The sequence below is a fragment of the Oncorhynchus clarkii genome, chromosome 7 (assembly GCF_045791955.1).
Source record: "Oncorhynchus clarkii lewisi isolate Uvic-CL-2024 chromosome 7, UVic_Ocla_1.0, whole genome shotgun sequence".
NCBI lineage: Eukaryota > Metazoa > Chordata > Actinopteri > Salmoniformes > Salmonidae > Oncorhynchus > Oncorhynchus clarkii.
The window spans coordinates 61,607,870-61,625,590 of record NC_092153.1 but is presented as its reverse complement, the minus strand read 5'-3'; the positions used below and the strand labels follow the sequence as shown (position 1 = coordinate 61,625,590).

Sequence of the window (17,721 nt, the reverse complement as noted above, 5' to 3'; positions counted from 1 at the left end):
ATATTGTATAATCCAGGTGTGCAAAGCTCTTCGAGACTCACCTAGAAATACTTCCAGCTGTAATCGGTGCCAAAGGTGATTCTAACATGTATTGGCTCAAGGGTGTGGATCCGGATGTTAATGACATATTTCTGTATTTAATTTTCGTAAAAGCATGTTTTCACTTTGTCATTATGGGGTATTGTGTGTAGATGGGTGAGAGAAAAAATATACAGTGAACAAAAATATAAAATGCAATGTGCAACAATTTCAAAGATTTTACTGAGTTATAGTTCATATAAGGAAATCAGTCAATTGAAATATATTACAGATAGGCATCTGTTGGTCACAGAAACCTTTAAAAAAATTAGGGGCGTCTGGATCAGACAATCAGTCAGTATCTGGTGTGACCACCATTTGCCTCATGCAGTGCGACACATTTCCTTCGCATAGAGTTGATCAGGCTGTTGTTTCTGGCCTGTGGAATGTTGTCCCACTCCTCTTCAATGGCTGTGCGAAGCTGCTGGATATTGGTGAGAACTGAAACACGCTGTTGATTCAGAGCATCCCAAACATGCTCAATGGGTGACATGTCTGGTGAGTATGCAGGCCATGGAAGAACTGGGACATGTTCTGCTTTCAGGAATTGTGTACTGATACTTGCGACATGCGACCGTGCATTACCATGCTGAAACATTAGGTGATGGCGGTGGATGAATGGCACGACAATGGGCCTCAGGATCTCGTCACGGTATCTCTGTGCATTCAAATTGCCATCGATAAAATGCAATTGTGTTCATTGTCTGTAGCTTATGTCTGGTCATACCATAACCCCACCACCACTGTACTCTGTTCACAACATTGACAACAGCAAACCGCTCGCCCACACGATGCCATACTAGACTGGCGGTTCTGGGCTGGCGTGGTTACACATGATCTGCGGTTGTGAGGCTGGTTGGACGTACTGCCAAATTCTCTAAAACGACGTTGGTAGAAAAATTAACATTGCATTATCACGCAACATGTCTGGTGGACATTCCTGCAATCAGCATGCCAATTGTACACTTCCTCAAAACTTGAGACATCTGTGGCATTGTGTTGTGTGACAAAACTGCACATTTTAGAGTGCCATTTTATTGTCCCCAGCACAAGGTGCACCTGTGTAATGATCATGCTGTTTAATCAGCTTCTTGATATGCCACACCTGTCAGATGGAGGGATTATCATGGCAAAGGAGAAATGCTCAGTAACAGGGATGTAAACAAATTTGTGTACAAAATTAGAGAGAAATTAGCTTTTGGTGCGTATGGAACATTTCTGTGATCTTTTATTTCAGCTCATGAAACATATGACTGAACACTTTACATGTAGTGCTTGTACTTTTGTTCAGTATATTTAATCCATTTTTAATTCAGGCTGTAACACAACAAATCTGAAATAAGTCAAGGGGTATGAATACTTTCTGAAAGCACTGTATATGTTTTTAAATAAAATTCGTATAACGTTTTCTGACCGTTACTAAAGTTTTCTTGTGGTTTTTATGGGATATTTTCTTAATGTTCTTGGAACAATGTGAGAACATGACTTTAAATAGAACCATAAGGAAACCTGAAGGAAACGTTATGCTGAAGTACTGAAATTCTCAAAGAAGAACGTTGTTTCTTAATCTTCTCTGAACAATTTGAGGACATTCCCAATTTCAAACCAGTTGGAATGTCACGCCCTGACCATAGAGATTTTTTTATTCTCTATGTTGGTTAGGTCGGGGTGTGATTAGGGTGGGTCATCTAGGTGATTATATTTCTATGTTGGCCTGGTATGGTTCCCAATCAGAGGCAGCTGTTTATCGTTGTCTCTGATTGGGGATCATATTTAGGCAGCCATTTCCCCTTTGTGCTTTGTGGGATCTTGTCTAGGTATAGTTGCTAAAATGTACTTAGGTATGAAAAGTATTTAAAAAAAATTGAGTACTTTTTCCACCACTGGTTACAATCAGTATCAGAATGGTAATAAACTGGTCTTATGTACAGATCTAAAACTAAAAGCATTGTATTTGGTTCAAAACATTCTCTAAGACCTAAACCTCAACTGGAGTTGTGTATAAAGTGTGTGACCATTGAGCAAGTTGAGGAAGATAAACTCCTAGGTATAACATTGGATGATCAATTATCATGGGCAAGTTATATTGACACAGTTGTTGTGAAGATGGAGAGGGGTATGTCTGTTATAAAAATATGTTCTGTGATTTCGACAGAAATCACCTGTACTAGTTGTTCCGGCTCTGGTCTTCTCCCATCTTGATTACTGCCCTGTAATATGGTCAAGTGCAGCAAATAAAGACCTACCAAAGCTGCAGCTGGCTCAAAGAGCAGCAGTTTTTATGAGAAATATTATTGTGATGACAATTCCAGATTGTCTGCATAATCAAATAACATTCAACTAAGACACCCATACATACCCCACAAGACATGCCACCAGGGGTCTCTCTTCACAGTCCCCAAGTCCAAACAAATTCACTGCAACGCACAGTATTATACAGAGCCATAATTGCATGGAACTCCCTTCCATCTCCAATTACTCAAGCAAACAGCAAAATTACCTTTAAAAACGGATTAAATAACACCTCATGGAACACAAACACAGGCACACACACTCTAACACACACATCATTTTTGTTGTTGTATTGTTTGTATTTTTTGTTGTTGTATTGTTTGTATTCTTTTTTGTTGTTGTATTGTTTGTATATCGTATTTTACATTTAAATGACTGTCCTTGTCTATCCGTGTTCTGTTACTTGTCATGTTTTGTGTTTTTTTGTGGACCCTAGGAAGAGTAGCGGATGCTTCTGCAAAAGCTAATGGTTATCCAAATAAAATAAAATAAACAGATAGGGTTAGGGTATGGACATCCCAAGATCACGGAGAGCACTAACCAAATGAATATACAGAATCATTTCAGTTGAATAACTCATTCTGAATACTTCCTTTGGAATGCATGGGGGTTTGGTCTCTCACAGCAAATCAGAGTAGTAGATGAGCCTAGCAACAGCAGTTATCCGCCAATAGCAGCGCGATGAAGAGCTGGGAGGGGTTTGGTGCGCGGTCCTCATTCATCACTCACGGAGCTCTGCGCGCGCCGGGACAGACCTGAGTCACAAACTCTTCTTCAATGTTTCTAGTGTAAATTGTCTATGAAGGAAATAAACCAGGTAATGTTTTACATGAGAAAAAAAAGTTCAATAATTAGCATGTCATAGAATTAATTATTTATTAAAGATTCACTCACTCATAACGTTTATAAACATTTGAACATGTAGGCTAATTGGCAGATGTATCATACAACAGAACTACTTAGTGGGTGGCTAAATTATATGTTGCAAAGCTGTCATGATTATTTTGGGGGGTAAATAGATGTTTGGCTCCGCCTTGTAAGGCGACAGGAAGCGCCTCCACCACCAAGTGATTTGCCTGTTTTAAGAAAAGTGAAGTAAGGCCGAAGTTAAATCGAAGGATTTGATCGAAGACATCCGCAAGTTTAGTGTGAAATCTATGTGCGACCTACCTCGAATGTGGTTTGATACTAAAGAACCAAGTGAAAAACATGTTTTCGTTCATGCACTAAATGTAGCAGTATAGCCAGTTAACGTTAACGAAAACATCAAGAAACGTGGTAAGTAGCTTATTAGATCCAATTTAGTTAAAACACTGTTCACATCATCTTGTAAATATGTTTAAAAACCAGATGTCGCTAGTTGCAATGTATTTCTGCTAGTTTGGGGGCACTAGTGTCAGATCATAGGCCTGACCACACAAGTTCTGCACAACTTGGTGCATGGATTTCCTATTGCCTCTACAAATGTTTGCCATGCCAAAGAGAAGTGTGGAACCATGATTAAATATTTTTAAGAGTTATTGTGGCATATCGATTCTGTGTTTACTGATTTAATTAACAAAAAAATAGTTATGGAGGAATCACACGTTTCGGGGCGGGGGGGGGCTTTCGTTTTCCTGCCTTATGCCACAAGTTCTGTCCAATATTTTGCTAGCGTTACCTAATTTTGCTTGCTTAGAAGTTTATTCTGGTGATAAAATACTAGGACAACTTTATATTACATGATGGTTATTACCATTGTATATGGACATAGGTCAATTAACAATGAAAGTTGTCCAACCTTTTGTTTTCTTGGGTAGAATATAGAGCCACATTAGGAAATATTTCAGATGCATTTGATGTACCATTGTTTGGACCATTTTAAATATAGAAAAAATACCAATTTGTTATATGTCCCTTCCTGGCCTGGTTGTCAACCAACCCATTGTATACTTGCTGGCTCTAGGAGTAGCTAAGGATGGCAACTTGGTAAAAACATTAAGGACTGGTTTCCCAGACCCAGATTAAGCCTAGACATTATATATGGTGAATCTCAATTGAAATAGTGTTTTAGATTTCAGTTTCCATTTAACCCATCTAAACAGTAGCCTACAGTTCCTTTGACATGCCATAGGCCTATTTCAAGTCCCGTCTTGTGACTGTCGAATTTGTATAGCGCCTCACAATCATCAAACATAACATAGCCAGCCAGCACTGCTATCATCCTCTTTTAAAACTTCACCAAATATTTTCTAAACATGACTTTTCTGGCACTCCCTTTTCTTTATTTTCAACTCTCCTTTTGCAGCTTTTGTCTCATTGAGTTAAACTTCGAAAATTACCTTTTTGCCTCTGGAATTATATTAACTTTTTCTACCCGTTCCCAAAAGCATTATTTGGTGTAGGCAATTTGGTGTGTTTACAATTAAGCCATAACGTTTAGGCTTATGCACTAATACCAGATAGCCTAAAATAATGACAGAAAAACCTCAATGTAGCCTATATGAATTGCACAAGAATTATACATTTGTGGGTTTAAGGTATTGTTTCTCTTTATACAACTCACCACCCACCCGCCCTTCAGCCACACAGTAGTGACCCTAAACCGTCCATGAGTTATGAGTCAACCCGCGCATTACTAACACATACACAATCTTTCTGACAGCCTCCTCTCCACTCTGGAAGGCAGAGTTTACCCCAGCTAATGAGGCCCAGTGCTCTAGAAGGTGAAAGGTTGTTGGAGGGGTAATGAGCTGGACCTAAGACAGGTGGACCTCTATTTTGGAAAGCACGTGGCAGGGAGGGGACAGTGTCTTACTGTAGAAGGACATTGTAGTCACACCGTACCTATTTTTCTCTTTCTGTCTGCCAGCCAGGTCATGGCCCAGGGCAGTGAGGTCCAGTACGAGCCGGTGGCAGAGATCGGAGGTGGTGCATACGGGACGGTGTACAAAGCTCGGGACCTGGAGAGCGGCCAGTTTGTAGCTCTGAAGAGCGTTCGCGTCCAGACGGACCAAGATGGCCTCCCTATCTCCACAGTCAGAGAGGTGGCCCTGCTGAAGAGACTGGAGCAGTTTGACCATCCCAACGTGGTCAAGTTAGAACACATTCATTCATTGAACCTTTATTTAAAGTGATAGTTCACACCAAAATCAAAGATTGTCAAATGTTTTCAGGCCAGGAAAGAGGTCTAGTTTTCAGATGAGTTCACGTTCCATGCAACTTGTATGTAGATCTAGGTATAAGCCTCAACCCCATTTGGAATGTAAAGAGACTTCTTTCGAGGTCTGAAAACCAACACACCTACACACTAATAGGCCTTTGATGACCGATAAACACACATACTGGTTACATACTCTTGCTTTCAAATGCCAGTAGATTATGTACATTTTGGGGTAGGTGCAACATAAGAAAGAACAATTCAAGGGTTTGAGGGAAAAAGGTCTAACTGGTGTCTCCAAGTTGCCACACCTCTCCAAACTGTGCACAGTTCCTAAGTAATTTCAATGCACTTTTATGACTCAAGGAAAGAGCCTTTAACTATAAGGTGTTTTTTTTTAGCTCTCCTAGCTCTGCCATGGAGGAACTGAGGCAAGCACAATATTTGTTTGGAACACAGTCCTGCATCCCCACCATCACACAATTACTGTTTACGCAATCCAAAATCGTTTTATTATAATTTGCAATCTGGGTCAGCTGGGCATCATTTGAAAACTTCTTGCCAAAATGACTAGCTAAGTAATAAAATACGATCATAGTGTTTCACAAGGCACTCCAGACAAACAAATTGTAATTTGGTGCGTATGGAATGGAGTCATGAGTGCATTCAAGTGTGGGTTCCCGAGGCAAATTTTCTTCACAATACGACAAACAGGTTAATTCATGTCAGAACGACCCAGGGTATGACAAGTCATTCTTGGAAATGTTGATACTGTAAAGCGATCATAAATGTTGATGCTGTAAATGACATGAGTTTTCAGATATGGAAATGTGAAGTGCACATTTGGACTGTGTGGTTTGCTTGTATGACCGGCCAGGATGTCCTTGTCCCATCACGCTCCAGCGACTCGTGGGGGGCCGGGCGCATGCACGCTGACACGGTTGCAAGCGTTACGGTGTTTCCTCCGAAACATTGGTGCAACTGGCTTCTGGGTTAAGCGAGCAGTGTGTCAAGAAGCAGTGTTGCTTGGCAGGGTCATTTTCCGGAGGACGCATGGCTCTCAACCTTTGCCTCTCCAGAGTCTGTACGGGAGTTGCAGCCATGGGACAATACTGTAACTACAAATTGGATATCATGAAAAAGGGAAATAAAAAAAAAAGTACTTTAAAAAGGGAATGAATGCCATAAAGTAATCAACACACCCATACACGTAAATTGTTCCTCTCTACCAATAGCGCCTTTGAACTGCATAAACATGCACAAACACATTAACACAGTCACAAACGCTCTCAATCACACAGTCGGTGTTGGTTTTGTTGTGACTTGTAGCCTGAGACTTCAGTTTTGACCTGATCACCTGTATCTCTACAACCCTGACTGACTGGTATGTTTTGATAAGTAGGTTCTATAAAGGTTATTAGCTAGCGACGGACTCACCATGGCATGCCTCTCATTCAGATTATGATGAATGACCATAAACTTGTCTGTTTGACTGTGTATTAAGAGCGATCCCACACATGGTATGTGTGCTGCTGTCAGGTGATTGGATTTTAACCTGCACCACAATAATGACTAATCTCTGAGAAGGCATGGCAGCTGAAATGTTGCCTGAACTGTAGTGCAGGTTAAATTAAATACCTTGAGAGCAACACACACAATGGGCTTGCTCTCTATCTAGTGTTGTGGATGGCCCAGCACTAGTGTGAAAGTTAGGGATGTGTGCATATCACTCACACACTCTGTATGTGTACATCAGGCTCATGGACGTGTGTGTTCTGTGTTTGTGTGTACGTCAGGCTCATGGGCGTGTGTGTTCTGTGTTTGTGTGTACGACAGGCTCATGGGCGTGTGTGTTCTGTGTTTGTGTGTACATCAGGCTCATGGGCGTGTGTGTTCTGTGTTTGTGTGTACGTCAGGCTCATGGGCGTGTGTGTTCTGTGTTTGTGTGTACATCAGGCTCATGGGCGTGTGTGTTCTGTGTTTGTGTGTACATCAGGCTCATGGGCGTGTGTGTTCTGTGTTTGTGTGTACATCAGGCTCATGGGCGTGTGTGTTCTGTGTTTGTGTGTACATCAGGCTCATGGGCGTGTGTGTTCTGTGTTTGTGTGTACATCAGGCTCATGGGCGTGTGTGTTCTGTGTGTACATCAGGCTCATGGGCGTGTGTGTTCTGTGTTTGTGTGTACGTCAGGCTCATGGACGTGTGTGCTACCCTGAGGACGGATCAGGAGACTAAAGTCACCCTGGTGTTTGAGCACGTGGACCAGGACCTTAAGACCTACCTAGAGAAGGCCCCCGTCCCAGGACTGCCTCCCAGCCGCATCCAAGTAAGAAGCCCCCCAGTTCCCCGTTAGCCATGTAAAATATAACATATTAGGTCCCCGTAAACCATGTAAAATATAACATATTAGGTCCCCGTAAACCATGTAAAAATATAACATATTAGGTCCCCGTAAATCATGTTAAATATAACCTATTAGGTCCACGTAAACCATGTTAAATATAACCTATTAGGTCCCCGTAAACCATGTAAAATATAACCTATTAGGTCCCAGTAAACCATGTAAAATATAACCTATTAGGTCCCCGTAAACCATGTTAAATATAACCTATTAGGTCCCCGTAAACCATGTTAAATATAACCTATTAGGTCCCCGTAAAACCATGTTAAATATAACCTATTAGGTCCCCGTAAACCATGTTAAATATAACCTATTAGGTCCCCGTAAACCATGTAAAATATAACCTATTAGGTCCCCGTAAACCATGTTAAATATAACCTATTAGGTCCCCGTAAAACCATGTTAAATACAACCTATTAGGTCCCCGTAAAACCATGTTAAATACAACCTATTAGGTCCCCGTAAAACCATGTTAAATACACTACATGACCAAAAGTTAAGGGCCTTCCCCAAACTAGAAAGTTGGAAGCACAGAATCGTCTAGAATGTCGTTGTATGCTGTAGCGTTAAGATTTACCTTTACTGGAACTAAGGGGCCCGACCCATGAAAAACAGCCCCAGACCATTATTCCTCCTCCAACAAACTTTACATTTGGCACTATGCATTCGGGCAGGTAGCGTTCTCCTGGCATCCGCCAAACCCAGATTCGTCCGTCGGACTGCCAGATGGTTAAGCGTGATTCATCACTCCAGAGAACGCGTTTCAACTGCTCCAGAGTCCAATGGCGGCGAGCTTTACACCAGTCCAGCCAACGCTTGGCATTGCGCATGGTGATCTTAGACTTGTGTGCGGCTGCTTGGCCATGGAAACCCATTTCATGCAGCTCTAGACTAACATTTATTGTACTGACGTTGCTTCCAGAGGCAGTTTGGATTGGAACTCAGTAGGAAGTGTTGCAACCAAGGATATGTTTTTTTTTTACGCGCTACGCACTTAATCACTCACCGGTCCCGTTCGGTGAGCTTGTGTGGCCTTCCACTTTGCGGCTGAGCCGTTGTTGCTCCTAAACGTTTCCACTTTACAATAACAGCACTTACAGTTGACCTGGGCAGAAATTTGACGAACTGACTTGTTGGAAAGGTGGCATTCTATGATAATGCCAAGTTGAAAGTCAGTGAGCTTTTCAGTAAGGCCATTGTACTGCCAATGTTTATATATGGATATTGCAGGGCTGTGTGCTCGATTTTATACACCTGTCTGCAACGGGTGTGGCTGAAATAGTGGAATCCACTATTTTGAAGGGGTGTCCACATACTTTTGTATATATAGTGTTTAACATATTAGGTCATGTTTTTATTTTTTATTTCACCTTTATTTAACCAGGTAGGCAAGTTAAGAACAAGTTCTCATTTACAACTGCGACCTGGCCAAGATAAAGCATAGCAGTGTGAACTGACAACAACAGAGTTACACATGGAGTAAACAATAAACAAGTCAATAACACAGTAGCAAAAAAGAAAAAAAAGAGTCTATATACATTGTGTGCAAAAGGCATGAGGAGGTAGGCGAATAATTACAATTTAGCAGATTAACACCGGAGTGATAAATTATCAGATGGTCATGTGCAGGTAGAGATACTGGTGTGCAAAAGAGCAGAAAAGTAAATCAATAAAAAAAGTATGGGGATGAGGTAGGTAGATTGGATGGGCTATTTACAGATGGACTATGTACAGCTGCAGCGATCGGTTAGCTGCTCAGATAGCAGATGTTTAAAGTTGGTGAGGGAGATAAAAGTCTCCAACTTCAGCGATTTTTGCAATTCGTTCCAGTCACAGGCCGCAGAGAACTGGAAGGAAATGCGGCCAAATGAGGTGTTGGCTTTAGGGATGATCAGTGAGATACACCTGCTGGAGCGCGTGCTACGGGTGGGTGTTGCAATCGTGACCAGTGAACCGAGATAAGGCGGAGCTTTACCTAGCATGGACTTGTAGATGGGTCTGGCGACGAATATGTACCGAGGATCAGCCGACTAGAGCATACAGGTCGCAGTGGTGGGTGGTATAAGGTGGTTTAGTAACAAAACGGATGGCACTGTGAAAAACTGCATCCAGTTTGCTGAGTAGAGTATTGGAAGCTATTTTGTAGATGACATCGCCGAAGTCGAGGATCGGTAGGATAGTCAGTTTTACTAGGGTAAGTTTGGCGGCGTGAGTGAAGGAGGCTTTGTTGCGGAATAGAAAGCAGACTCTAGATTTGATTAGCCAGACATCTAGGTACTTATAGATGTCCACATATTCTAGGTTGGAACCATCCAGGGTGGTGATGCTAGTCGGGCGTGCGGGTGCAGGCAGTGAACGGTTGAAAAGCATGCATTTGGTTTTACTATCGTTTAAGAGCAGTTGGAGGCCACGGAAGGAGTGTTGTATGGCATTGAAGCTCGTTTGGAGGTTAGATAGCACAGTGTCCAAGGAAGGGCCAGTAGTATACAGAATGGTGTCGTCTGCATGTAAACCATGTTAAAGAGGTAGTCCACCCAACACTATACACTTGCATGATCTTCCACCTACTTTGGCTGTTGTCAGTTGACCAAGACTGTCCCTGCTCTTTGGCTCCACACACCTGCATTGTTTGGTAATCAGAAGCGTTTGGATAGCAGTACTATACCTCCAATAGTTGAAGTAGAACTTCTGCCACATTGCTAATGAAGCGGTAAGGTCTAGGGGCCAGGGACTGAAATGGAACCAGGCCTAGGGCTGTTACAGTGACCATTTTACCGACAGTCACGAGTCATGACCGCAGTCAAATTCCACGTGACCGTTTAGTCACGTTAACTAGGCTTCTCCAAGCTCTAATGCTGCTGATGGTCATTAGTAGCCTACCAAACTTTCTAACTGCCTGGTACTCCGCACTCTATTGTCCCTCTAATCACTCTGACATCAATGTAATCAAAAATCTAATCAAACTCTTTGAGAGCCCATGAGCTCATATTGCGCAACGTTTCTATAGGCTATGGAAATGCTTGTGAAACGAGTTTTGATGGCCTTAATTAAAATTAGGAGGATCCCATCAGCTCGGCCTACTATATTTATTTCTCAACTTTCCTAATATTAAGCACATTGCTTCGCTTTACAACAGGAGTATAGCCTACCTGACTGGCATGAAAATTAACCACAGGAAAAGCGTCCTCCATTCACTATTTAAGTGTATAGATTACATGTTTGTTTTTTTTGGCCCCTGTTCCGAGACAGGTGCATGATAATGGTCCATTCTAAATCAAAACAAATTTCACACATATATTATTTAGTATTTGTAAAGACAATATTTAATCAACAATAGTCTGTTGAGTGACAATATTAGCCTATCACTTGTGAATGATGCCCAGCTTGTGTGCAGTAAGGCAGAAAATGGGGCATGCCTTTTTTTGCGACCTTTTCAAATCGTAGTCCCACACTTCATGTAGCCTAGCCCATCGGCCTGTATGTTTTAATAAGGCTTGTATCACAACTGTATCACGATTTGATTTTGATTTGACAACTAAAGTGGCCAAATAACTACTTAAAATTAAGCACATTAATCCACTGATGAATAGAATAGGTCAACTTTTGTACTATGGGGGTTAGTAGATTGACATAGGCTAGTGGTTTTGTTGTTCGTTAGGCCGACTCATCTTGTTGGCTGACGACAAGGGAAATGTGGACAGTTCTTCTAACATCTCAGAATTTGATAAGAAGGAAGCGTGCACTTGCAACCCAGATGTATGTCTTCACTTGCCTACTTCGGAGCTGAGATAGATGCCTGTGAGAAGAACCCGATCACGTGACGGGCATTGGCTAATTAGAATTGCGATATCTGAGAGAGCCATTTTTTAGAGTGAGAGGTGCGTCGAAAAACTCAGCCGGAAGAAGGGAATAAAAATGATTATATTCAGCCCAAGGGCACAACAGCCACTGGTCGCAAAAAGCATGGATTTTTTTAGGGGTCATTACGGCCACACTAGGGGGATGCCGCCAGGAAATTCGAGGCATTGTCAAGTGCTTTTCAAATTGTGAATGAGAGACTGATGAAGTGTGCACAGCCTGTGCAGGAAACAAAGCAGAGCTCATGCCTTTCATGAAACTTTTTTCAAATCATCATTAGTCGCATCATGCAGCCAACAAAAGTTGCATAAATAACTTAAATTAAGCATATAGGGGGACCTGTTTCTTAACTGCTCAACACAGAATAGCTTCATGTGGCACTCCCTCAGAAATCTTTTGGAGAAAACATCCTTTCTATCTTATTCAGCAATATTCAAATGTCTTATTCATACTATAAAATAATGCCACGAAATTCTAATCAAATCTTGTCTGCTAAATGAACTAGTGTAGCCCACAGCCATAGGGCTCCCGAGTGGCGCAGAGGTCTAAAGCACTCAGTGCTAGAGGCATCACTATAGACACCCTGGTTCAAACCCAGGCTGCATCACAACCGGCCATGATTGGGAGTATAGGGTGGCGCACAATTGGCCCAGCGTCTTCTGGGTTTGGCCGGTTTAGGCCGTCATTGTAAATAAGAATTTGTTCTTAACTGACTTGCCTAGTTAAAAAAATAAAAAATAAAAATGGCATAGCCAGATCAGGGCCTAACATAAGGACAACTCAGAGTATGCTATTCTGTTCTTCTGAAGTAGATGACATTTTCTTCATATCATGTTTCTTTAGACCCGTCTAAAATATGTAATGGATTTATTGTGATAGTGTAGGTTATATTACATGGATTTATTAGACTTTTTAAAATGTAGATGTTCCAAAGGTCTGCATCAATGGCTGGTACGCTATGCGTGGAAGCTAGGAGTTGCTAAATGTGTTTGTTATTTAACTGTCAGTTACCGTGAGACCGGCAGTTGACAATCACCGGCTGACATAATTTCATGACCGCCACAGCCCTATCCAGGCCTGTTTGCACACAGGACCAGCTGTACAGTCAGTATAGGTTTCCCTCTCATTCTACCTGGCTGGTTGTGATGGATGACTGTTGACTGGGTCGAGCATGGTACGCAGGTTAAATGTGTCCCCCTGTGTGTGTTAGGACCTGATGCGTCAGTTGCTGTGTGGCCTGGCATTCCTCCACTCGAACCGCGTGGTGCACCGGGACCTGAAGCCAGAGAACATCCTGGTCACCAGCCGTGGTCAGGTGAAGCTGGCCGACTTTGGACTGGCAAGGATCTACAGCTACCACATGGCCCTCACTCCTGTGGTAGGAAGACACACACTATGGTTGAGCATTGAAGGGGTCTCTGTGCATTCACCATAATGCTTACTTATGCTTTACACTTGGGGGGGGGGGTCTTGGCGTTTGGGAGCTTGGGTTGAGGGATCGCTGGTTCGGGTCTCCGTTTTTGACCTTGTGGGAGATCTGTCGACGTGCTCTTGAGCAGGACGTTGACCCTGGTTGCATCACTAATGTGATGTAGTTGTTGAGCGGCTTCACTGCAAGTATATTGTATGTTTTAAATATTCAATTTAAAAAAAAAAATTGTCATGTGCCGAATACAACAGGGTAGACTTTATGGTGAAATGCTTACTTATGAGCCCTTTCCCAACAATGCAGAGTTAGACAGTATTTTTGTGTGTGCAAAAAAATAAAAGGATATAGTAGCACAAAAGAATTACGAGGCTATATACAAAGAGTATAAGTACTGATTCAATGTGCAGGGGAGGTAGTTGTGGTAATCTGTACATGTAGGTAGGGGTAAAAGTGACTAGGCAATCAGGATAGACAAACAGGATGAATCCCTGAACAAATTCCAGTCTTTGCTAGAGAAACAGTCCTGTAGCTTAGCATCCGTTTCATAGCACCACTTCTGTATTGAGCTCGTCAAAGGTACTTCCTGTTTGAGTTTTTGCTTTTAAGCAGGAATCAGGAGGACTTCTGGTCAGATTTGCCAAATGGATGATGTGGGAGGGCTTTGTATGTGTCTCTGTGTGGAGTAAAGGTGATCTAGAGTGTTTGTTTTTTTTGCGTCTAATTGCACAGGTGACATGCTGGTATAAATTCGGTATGGCAGATTTCAGTTTTCATGCATTGAAATTAATATGCATTCATAATACTACCAACTCTCTCCTCCATGACTCTCAGGTGGTGACTCTGTGGTACAGGCCTCCTGAGGTCCTGCTCCAGTCCACCTACGCAACACCTGTGGACATCTGGAGCACGGGCTGCATCTTTGCTGAGATGTTCCGACGCAAGTGAGTGGTCAGGGCCAGAGAAGGCTTATTTGATGTACTGGGAAATACCTGTATTTTTCTTTTGAGACTCGTAATGTACAATGAGTCTTCAAAGCATTAAGAACACCTTCCTAATATTGAGTTGCATCCCCCCCACCCCCCTGACCTCAGAACAGCCTCAATTGGTCAGAGCATGGAGCGTGTCGAAAGCGTTCCACAGGGATGCTGGCCCATGTTGACTCCAATGCGTCCCAATTATATCAAATTGGCTGGATGTCCAACAATGCTTGGTTAAGTAAAAAATAGAAAATACAAGTAACATTTTACTGCTGCTGTTTAATTATAACAAGCGAGGCTATATAAAGAGGGTACCGATACAGAGTCAATGTACGGTTACTGGCCCAACCTGCCGCCCTTTTGTCCAGGTGGGAAAGGGCAGTGTTGAGTTCAATAGGGATTACATCATCTGTGGATCCGTTGGGGCGGTATACAAATTGGAGTGGGTCTAGAGTTTCTGAGATAATGGTGTTGATGTGAGCATGACCAGTCTTTCAAAGCACTTCATGGCTACAGACGTGAGTGCTACGGGTCGGTGGTCATTTAGGCAGGTTACCTTCGCTTTCTTGGGCACGAGAACTAGAGCCGGTGTAGTACAATTCGATTTTAGTCCTGTATTGGCGCTTTGCCTGTTTTTTGTTGTTCGTCGGAGGTCATAGCGGGATTTCTTATAGGCTTCCGGGTTAGAGTCCCGCTCACTGAAAGCGGCAGCTCTAGCCTTTAGCTCAGAGCGGATGTTGCCTGTAATCCATGGCTTCTGGTTGGGGTATGAACTTAGGGTCACTGTGAGGACGACGTCAGATGCACTTATTGATGAAGCCAGTGACTGTTGTGGTGTACTCCTCAAATCCATCAGAAGAATTCCGGAACATATTCCAGTCTGTGCTAGCAAAACAGTCCTGTAGTTTAGAATCTGCTTCATCTGACCACTTTCTTATTGACCGAGTCACTGGTGCTTCCTGCTTTAGTTTTTGCTTGACAGCAGAAATCAGGAGGATAGAATTATGGTCAGATTTGCCAAATGGGGGGAGAACTTTGTACACGTCTCTGTGTGTGGAATAAAGGTGGTCTAGTGCTGCGATGCAGTGCCTTTGACCACCTCGCTACACGGGAGGCCCTTAATCTGACATTCTAACATGATTCCCATTGGATTTATCGATAATATTCCACACGGCAAAGTTAACACTCATGGCCAGATTACCGAACAGGCACCCAGGGTACATGCCCCGGGGCCCCCAGATAGCATATGATGGCAGAAATGTGTAGAATTGCAGGAAATTGGACCAATTCTACACATTTTTGCTATCATATGCTATCTGGGGGCCCCCTGGAGTTCGGGGGCCCTGGATGCTATGCCATGGTTGCCCTTAGTTTGAAGATGTAATCCAGAAACAGGGGTTTTCTCCATCTCTTTAGCTATCATACTCTAATTCCACTGATTTCAAAACTCTATCCACCAGAAAGTGGAGATCAACACTTATGTAGCTCCACTACATGATACATTTAAAAAAAAAAAGAAGAAAAAAAAAGTAATCGACAGGATTACCAACAGACTTATCAGCTCAATTAGACAGAAGCCTTCTGTATGGCAGACCAATCTGAACTCCTCTCGGCATGTCCAGCCCATTCATTATCCCAGCCAATCATGGTTAGTGAGAAGGTTGTTCGCTTTTTTTGTGGCTTTACCAAATAGGCTCGTAATTTAACAATTGTATTCGTATTTACAGATGGCATACACATTTGTTATTAAGGCACATGAAAGTTCACGTGTTTCAGAAGGCATTTCTGCCAAAAAACACATTTTGATTAAAAAAAATAAAATGTTTGTTCAAATGGCTCTCCTGTGAAGTAGTGACCCGCGACATATGCCTAGTTTCCTGGAACGAGTCACATATGGAGCAAGACAAACCCAATTTGTTTCTGGCTGTAGTGTGACCGAGCACTCATTTCTGTGATTATGCTGCCACCATGTAGTCAAATGGCAGTATAGCAGACTACTGCTGTGGCACTCAGGGATTTTTCTCTTATCATTATGGTCCCACACTAACGACCAGGCCACACCAGTCTACACAGAATGGTCAGCCAGGCCCCTGTAATCTCCCACAGACATGGCCATAGGTCTGTACAATAAAATGGGGACATTTGGGGGCATATAATAGACAGACGGTACTGCTAGTTTCACAGCTGGGGAAATTGGCCAACAGCACTTTAACCCAAATCCAAACTCTCTCATGTAGACCATTGTTCTGTGGAGACTCTGAAGTGGACCAACTGGGAAAGATATTCAAGTGAGTATGGGCTGGAATCTCTTTGTTTGTATCCCAAATGGCACCCTATATAGTGCACTTCTTTTGACAAGTGCCATTTGGGACGTAACCATCTTGTCACTTTGGATCAGTCTTCTGTCAATTCTTTCTGAAACGCTTGTCTGACTGGCTGGCTTGAACCTTCCTGTCTGCCATTCCACAGTGTGATTGGCCTGCCACCTGAGGAGGAGTGGCCTGCTGATGTCACCCTCTCACGACACAACTTCAGTCCTATCAGCCCCCGCCCAATCACCGACTACGCTCCAGAGATCAATAAACAGGGGACAGAGTTGCTGCTGGTGAGACTTCTTGGTTTTCTAACCAGCTGTGGAGGGTATTCGGTTTGAAAATAAACTTTTTGGTAGCGTTGAAATGCAAAATGGTAGAATTGTATAAACCGGTCCAGCATCCACTTGGGTTAGTGTGAATCCTGGCCAAAAGTGTATTATTTTATTATCCAGACCAATGCTTGTAAAAGCTATGATTAACGAAATAAAGTTATGGCGGTATACAAGATAGGACAAACCCTACTTGTAATTGTCTTACTTGATTCACATTTGTAAACTCAAGTGTTCTGTTTTTCCCACAGAAAATGCTAACTTTTGACCCTCTAAGAAGAATCTCTGCCCTGAATGCTCTAGAACATCCTTACTTCCAGGAGAATGAGGAGGAAGTGACAAATGATTGAAATGCAGTTAATGACATGGAAGGACGGTACCATGAGGAATGGTAACCCTGACTCCATTTGTGTAATTGTCATTCAGTGCATTTCAGGCCAGGTTCCTGTTGTGGGTCCTTTAAAAAAAAAAAAAAAATCTTACTACACAAGCTAGTCACACCCAGTGGACCACCTGGAGAATGTAAGGCGAGAAGTGGGGTTTTAGGACCATATGGATATGAACCTGAAGAGGGATTGACTCGTTCATTCCCCAAGTGAAATGTGCACCCATACATACAACACGGAATAACTGTCCTGAGTCATTAATATTATAGCTTAATGTATTTTTGTAAATTCACACATGAACACAGTAGCTAAGTGGCATTTGTTGAACAGGTTTACAGGCCAAATGTATTTTTCTGTACCAAGCATCCCAATGTATCAGTGTTGCAAAGACTAATAAAGCTGCTCCAATCAACTAACAGGCATTTAACTGTACATTTTTATATCCCTTTTCAATTTCTAGGTTAATTCAAAGTGTGTTAATTAATGTCTTGTTTGCTTCTTTAATCTGAAATGACTT

The 17,721-nt window shown here is 42.4% G+C and overlaps 1 protein-coding gene across 3 annotated transcripts; it reads left to right on the top strand.

Moving 5' to 3' along the window:
- Positions 1-3,098: 3,098 nt before the first annotated feature.
- Positions 3,099-17,626, top strand: LOC139413598 (cyclin-dependent kinase 4-like). Of its 3 annotated transcripts, none has more exons than XM_071161179.1 (8): positions 3,099-3,187; positions 5,222-5,446; positions 7,700-7,835; positions 12,979-13,146; positions 14,029-14,138; positions 16,412-16,462; positions 16,644-16,779; positions 17,070-17,626. In XM_071161179.1, exons 2-8 carry the CDS (start codon positions 5,229-5,231, stop codon positions 17,166-17,168), a joined length of 918 nt encoding a protein of 305 aa, XP_071017280.1. In that variant the 5' UTR covers positions 3,099-3,187; positions 5,222-5,228; the 3' UTR covers positions 17,169-17,626. The 3 variants fall into 3 exon arrangements, with proteins under 3 accessions (XP_071017280.1, XP_071017279.1, XP_071017281.1); XM_071161178.1 differs by lacking the exon at positions 3,099-3,187 and adding an exon at positions 3,392-3,648; XM_071161180.1 differs by lacking the exon at positions 3,099-3,187 and adding an exon at positions 5,054-5,117.
- Positions 17,627-17,721: the final 95 nt, after the last annotated feature.

Bases quoted from the DNA above. Each gene is read 5' to 3' on its own strand.
- LOC139413598 (XM_071161179.1), top strand. From the start codon at position 5,229: ATGGCCCAGGGCAGTGAGGTCCAGTACGAGCCGGTGGCAGAGATCGGA. The intron at 5,447-7,699 runs GTTAGAACACAT...TGTGTACGTCAG, and splicing joins GACCATCCCAACGTGGTCAA to GCTCATGGACGTGTGTGCTA. The intron at 13,147-14,028 runs GTAGGAAGACAC...CATGACTCTCAG, and splicing joins ACATGGCCCTCACTCCTGTG to GTGGTGACTCTGTGGTACAG.